The sequence below is a fragment of the Wolffia australiana genome, chromosome 1, assembly GCF_029677425.1.
Source record: "Wolffia australiana isolate 7733 chromosome 1, ASM2967742v1".
In the NCBI taxonomy this organism is placed as follows: Eukaryota; Viridiplantae; Streptophyta; class Magnoliopsida; order Alismatales; family Araceae; genus Wolffia; species Wolffia australiana.
In genome coordinates this window covers 18,319,970-18,325,651 of record NC_135835.1, presented here as the reverse complement: position 1 = coordinate 18,325,651, position 5,682 = coordinate 18,319,970, and the positions used below count along the sequence as shown (strand labels likewise).

The window sequence follows — 5,682 nt, the reverse complement described above, 5'->3', positions numbered from 1 at the left end:
TCTCAAATCTCGCGGATGGATTCATTGATGTTTAATCTATTCACATTCTAAAGGTTCCATAATACAAGTATTCATCATAGGTATATTCGTTTCCGGTGGAGGAAACCACTAAAAAGGCCCCAGAAAATGATCTCTACAAGCACAAAGACGAAAGTTCCCCACTGCGTTGAATGGAACAGAGCCTGCAGCCCTGACTCCAACCGATCCACCTACGACAATAGTTAATAACGTCAGCGGCGTATTAGAAAAGTTATCTTAGTGGGTGTGCCCCGAAAAAATATTGCCAAAACAATCATTTCAATTTTATTTAAGAACTCCGATTTTTATTTGAATACATCGAGGTAGGAGGAGGATATAAATGTAGGGTTGTTAATCTAAAATGAATTCATTGAATGAGTTCAAGTGCAGAAAACTCAAGTAAGCCTATCTCAGAAAAAAAATACTCCATTGATGCACTACTATATTTCCACTTTAGCTTTCTGCGTTTTAATAAAAACTAGCCCGGCAAAAGAACTTGAAAAATAAAAAAGGAATATTTTGAGATAAAATTTTACTTTTCTCTTGACTAGCGTTCAATTGTTGGAGGCGGATGGCCAAAACTTAACAATTACCATAGTACGAAAAGCCCATAAAAAATTCATGAGTGAAAATTCAAAGAGGATTACGGGGTTGTTCTCTGGAGAGCGCCAGTAAAATCCCTGAAGGACTATGGAACACACTTGCAAAGCAGACAACGCGTACACAATCAGAACATTTTTTCCGATCCACTTTAATAACAGTACCGGCTTCATGATTTCTTTGACATCGACCTGTTTGAGAGCAAAAAATACGTCTATACGTATTAGTTAACAATATATTTTTTGCATATTCATGAATGATGCCATGAAAAAAATGTCTCGATGAAGTATCCAAAAAATTGCATAAGAAACGTGGGACAACCCACGAAAAGTTTTGACTCAATTTACCACAGTTGAAGAAGTCTACAATCAACATATCTTCAGTAACATTATCTAATACAGGTAGATGAGATCAAAAGCATCATAAATAATAATTAATATCGAACATGACGACTATAGGCCTTAGAAGTGAATGCATTTGTGGGAGAAGGATCTAGGTGACATTGGAACTCACTATGTAATATAACGCTGTCAAGACAATTCCGCATATACCAGACGAAACGCACAGAAAGCTCACTGTGTACAAAGACCTATTGAAAGGGAGACCTGCAAAAACGAAGTGAACAGCGGCCAAGATCATAAAGTTGAAGAACACATGGGCTCCAAAAGAAACGAAATATCTAAAATCCGATTACTTTGGTACCTAAGGTTTTCATAACGAGTCCCACGATTACCAAAACCAAAGAGGTGTTGAGCCAAGTAATTAATGTTTTTCCATGGGCCTGCACGCGCAACACTCACGTGAGCTATTACATAATGTTATTGTATGGATGACTGGACATCTTCCTGATTATCCTAAAGTCTCCAACACGACCGGCAACAATGATATGCCATACCCTGGAGTTTGTGTACACATGCCCAAAGTTGAGTCCAATGAAGCAAGTCACAACGGCTGTAAAGGAGCTGTATTTACGTCCAAGAAAAAAAGTAAGATTAATATCCAATTTTATTACGTAAATTAATTAGCAGAACAGAAGGGCGGGAAGGCATAAAAATATTTTTCCATAATTAAAAGTCTGGTAATACACATCCGTCATATTTTCGATGATTATATCATCCTTGACTGACCTCAATAGTCCCTCTGGATCAAATGGTGCTTGACACCACACTGGCGCATCCGAGGGAAGAGGCCCCGAGGCAGGCGAACGTATACTACATTCCTATTAAAATTGTAAATTTGAAGTTCAGAAGAGCTCGCGCGACGAAGAGATCGAGTCAAAAGCATTGAATTATTGAAAACCTTCATCCTTGCGTACGAGGACGCTGGTTGAGATGTTTCTCGCCGAGGAAAAACGATCGATCAAGCCAGCGGCAGTACAAGAAGGCGATAAGCTTCCTTACTCCGCAAGATACCTAATCAAGAAAACAAACCAGAATAAACTTTCTGAGTATTCAATCCCCTATTTTATTGTCGAGGTTAAGGGAGAAATACGTAGAGTATGCTCATGAAGTTGAAACATACCCTATTTACGGCTTCTGACTTGAGAACATGAAATTCCCAGTCGGGGACGTACAAGTTATTACTGAATCCCATGTAAATCGAACACAGCGCGAGAGCCACCACCCTTCGCAAAACATTTATCGCCAATAAGGTCAGAAATTTTCAATCATTTTTGGAAAATTATTCGGGTTTGGCAAGCCGTTTCATCCATTTTCGTCAATGAGGGTTTTCTCGTTAATCTTGTCGTACTTTGCCTACTTTTTACGATTTGATTTGGCACGGGTGAAGACTGGAAAATTGTGGCCTGACACAAGAGAGAAATATTACCATTCTGGGTAGTATCTCCTTGCAAATGACGAGGGAGAGTCAACAATTCCATCGTTGTCCAGCCAGACCACCGTCATCCCGGACAGAAAAAATCCGATTGATATTCGCTGAGAAAGTAAGGCAGAAATTTTAGTACTAGTATAATCAATTATCTCTTAGGTGGACGCCCGATGCCTGCTAATTTTTGGCACAATGAAGAACACCAAAGGCGAAAGTATTGTATGTGTTGGTTATTTTTCTTCCTGGAAGAATCAGATGATATGAAGAACCGAAGAAAATTGGAGTCGGCAAATTTTCTCGAAGACACGTCGAGAAAGAGCAATAATTAAGGAAGACCAATGCGCCAACGACGACCACTGTCCTTGACGAAAGCTCAGATAGGGGTTTACTTGAACAAGAAACTCGTATATGATCTCAATTTAAAGGATTCCGGAAGTAGTTCGGTCGTGAAAGAAAACGATCACTGTCTCAATTCACATATAAATACATGAGGCATGTATTTAACAATGATCAATGAGAGACACAAAATTCACCCACCTTGGTTTCTCTATGTCTGTCTTCTCCTCTTATCTCCGCCATCTATCAATTCTTATACCAGCTTTCAACGAATAAGGGTAAAGTATGGTTCTACGAAGTAGGTTGATGGTAAAAATAATACCTCTTCGACGCGAATCCTTTGCGGGGTGATAAAGCGAGCTGAGAAGCCCTAGAAAAATTGCGATTGGTATTCACTTATGCATGTACTTTCGAATTCGATCGTCAAATATGATCTAATGAGCGTAGTATATGTGTTTTCTGGAGGAAACCAATGTAAATTATCTTTGAGGAACAAGCGTTCGAAAAATGACATACGAGTTTATCAACAGATTTATGCCCAAGTCGGACTTTTATGAGGTCAATTCATCTGGGTTCGACGTTTGTGGAAAAATTCCAGATTTTTCAACTCTGGAATTTTCTAAAATCTCCTTGCTAGATCTAAAATCTGCAAGGGAGATTCTCGCCGTGAATTCTCCAGATTCTCCCAGTCATAAGCCCGAATCATTCCTTTGTATAAAACATGCATCACAATCATCCGATTCCATTCGTATAGAATTAATTTTCTCAGTGGAGCCCAAAAATACCCGCAGACTGACAGACTCTGGGATTAATCAACCTTAACTAATGTTTACTTCAAAATACAAGATTTATTTGGCTAGGATCACAAATGGCTAACCCCCAGATTTCGTCCTTACCTGCAAGATACCAAACAACCGGATACGGTCTAAATCTACTCCGTAAGTGTCATCACCTCGGCCATGGAAGTAACCCCCTGAAAGAACCGAAAGTTGGAGAATAAAATCAAAAAAAAAGTCAACGAATGAAAATATTCCTCATCTATAGTTGAAAGACATTTTCGAAGTCTCTTAATTAAGATTATCGAATGATAAAAACGGGATTTCAGGATCAGACCTTGAAAAAATAGACCCAACACAAAAAGCAAAATAGCTCTCTTCACTGCTTTTATGGTGGCCGCTTTACGATCAGGTACTTTCTGAGGATTATCAAATAAACGATGAGGCAAAGGAGCTTATGTCATCGTTAATTTCGGCCTCAACAATAGAGTACCTTAAACAATAGGGCAACGGAGAAGCCGCAGGCGAAGAGAAAGAAGGGCAATACCAAGTCACCAAGCGTCAAGCCCGTCCATGGAGAGGCGCTTATCGAAGGAAATGCACCACCCGCATCGACGACGAGGATCAGTATCTGTAAATAATGGCGACAGTAGCAGCGGAGATCAGTGGAAAAACCCAAAATATATAAGCCAACTAAGTCCAGGATAGTCATGGTACTATCACAACCAAGAAACGTCTATGAATAATAATCATTTGCATCCAATTCAAAGATTCAAGCTTCTCGTCGGTAGATAGGAAAGCATACCACGGTGGCAAAGCCACGGAAGACATCGATAGAAACTATCTGTTGCGATGGTAAAACGGGAGTATTAGACACATCCTCCAGTGGCAAGTTCTTGGTCTCCTCGGTGGGGATCTCTACGCTTACGGAAGGAGAAGAAGGGCAATTTTGTGTGGCTGTTTGCTCTCCCGCGACGTCAATGGCGACGGAAGCCATTGCTGAATTGCGTAACTCTACCCATGAAGGTTATTATACTCCGCCGGCGTGGCTGCGGGCGGCGAGAAACGACGGCGGGCACTGCTGTGGGCTCGCTGGATCTTTCGTAGTTGGAGTAGGATGTACTAACCCACAGAGAAGACGGAAAAAAAGTCTAGCTCAAGGATTCCAGAAAGCTTCACATGATTCTGGTACAAGGACAATATGATCTATATGTTGACCCGCACTGAGTGACTGTTAAATCGACTGTTAATTCCCCACTTTGATGTTCGTGGAGATGAGATGCGACGTCTAAAGATCCCATGCCATGCGGCTCACAGTTTTATTTTTAATAGGGTTATTTGTGAATCATGTAAAAAACTTTTGGACGAATGAATTTACTTAGAGCATTGGCTTACCGTGGCGTACAGACAATTGCCCCAAAATTATATCCATGTCCCAGACTGCCACCCTAAACGATAAATAATTATTCTTGTTGAAGTCTATTCCCAAATGACCCAAAAATCCACTAGGTTTTATATACCAAAAAATTTTATTTAAAACGGTGTTGAACCTGGACCTGGTGACCAATCACCCACATTAGTCATTCTGTTTTAAATTATTTTCTTTTATAAAAATCGATCAAATCGCCCTTTCACTCTGTCCCAGACCCCGACGGTGGGCATACAACTTTTAAAATGCGAACCGGACCGCAAAGTAGTGAATTGTCAAATTCCTCGAACAAGACCTTCGCTAGCCGAAACCCACAGATACTGGCAAATGCTAGCTCTATTTTAAGAAACTATCAGCGGGCTGAGTAAGGTTAAATGTTATGATGACGCTGTTAGCACGCAGTAATCTACAGGCGCAAAATTGTGAAGTTGTTTACCTTGGCGTTTGACCTTCCGTAAGATGTCACTATCGTTAGCCAATCCGATGGAGACCTTGGCCGAAACGAAGACCCAACAGTTCACGTCTTAGACCGATGGGAATTACGTGAACGTAAACGACGTGTTGCTAGATGACTCAAAGTCGAGACAGCAGCGGCGGCTTCGTAACGGTAGGATTTCCATCCAACCGTTCAAATGCTTCCCACGACGTTCTCGCCCTTACAACAGTCACGGAGTCCAAAACGAAAATGATAACATG

General features: G+C 40.7%; 2 protein-coding genes across 2 annotated transcripts; both read right to left on the bottom strand.

Moving 5' to 3' along the window:
• On the bottom strand, positions 1–1,956 carry LOC144716620 (uncharacterized). The gene is made up of 7 exons (XM_078591807.1): positions 1,918–1,956; positions 1,746–1,837; positions 1,514–1,580; positions 1,321–1,399; positions 1,132–1,223; positions 666–809; positions 1–209 (listed from the first exon to the last, which is right to left on the bottom strand). The coding sequence occupies exons 1-7, from the start codon at positions 1,921–1,923 to the stop codon at positions 75–77; spliced, it is 615 nt and encodes a 204-aa protein (XP_078447933.1). The 5' UTR covers positions 1,924–1,956; the 3' UTR covers positions 1–74.
• Positions 1,957–2,014: 58 nt separating this feature from the next.
• LOC144705635 (uncharacterized) lies at positions 2,015–4,554 on the bottom strand. The gene is made up of 7 exons (XM_078578440.1): positions 4,363–4,554; positions 4,051–4,188; positions 3,895–3,976; positions 3,678–3,754; positions 2,446–2,552; positions 2,159–2,242; positions 2,015–2,030 (listed from the first exon to the last, which is right to left on the bottom strand). Exons 1-7 carry the CDS (start codon positions 4,552–4,554, stop codon positions 2,015–2,017), a joined length of 696 nt encoding a protein of 231 aa, XP_078434566.1.
• Between the last annotated feature and the right edge of the window lie 1,128 nt (positions 4,555–5,682).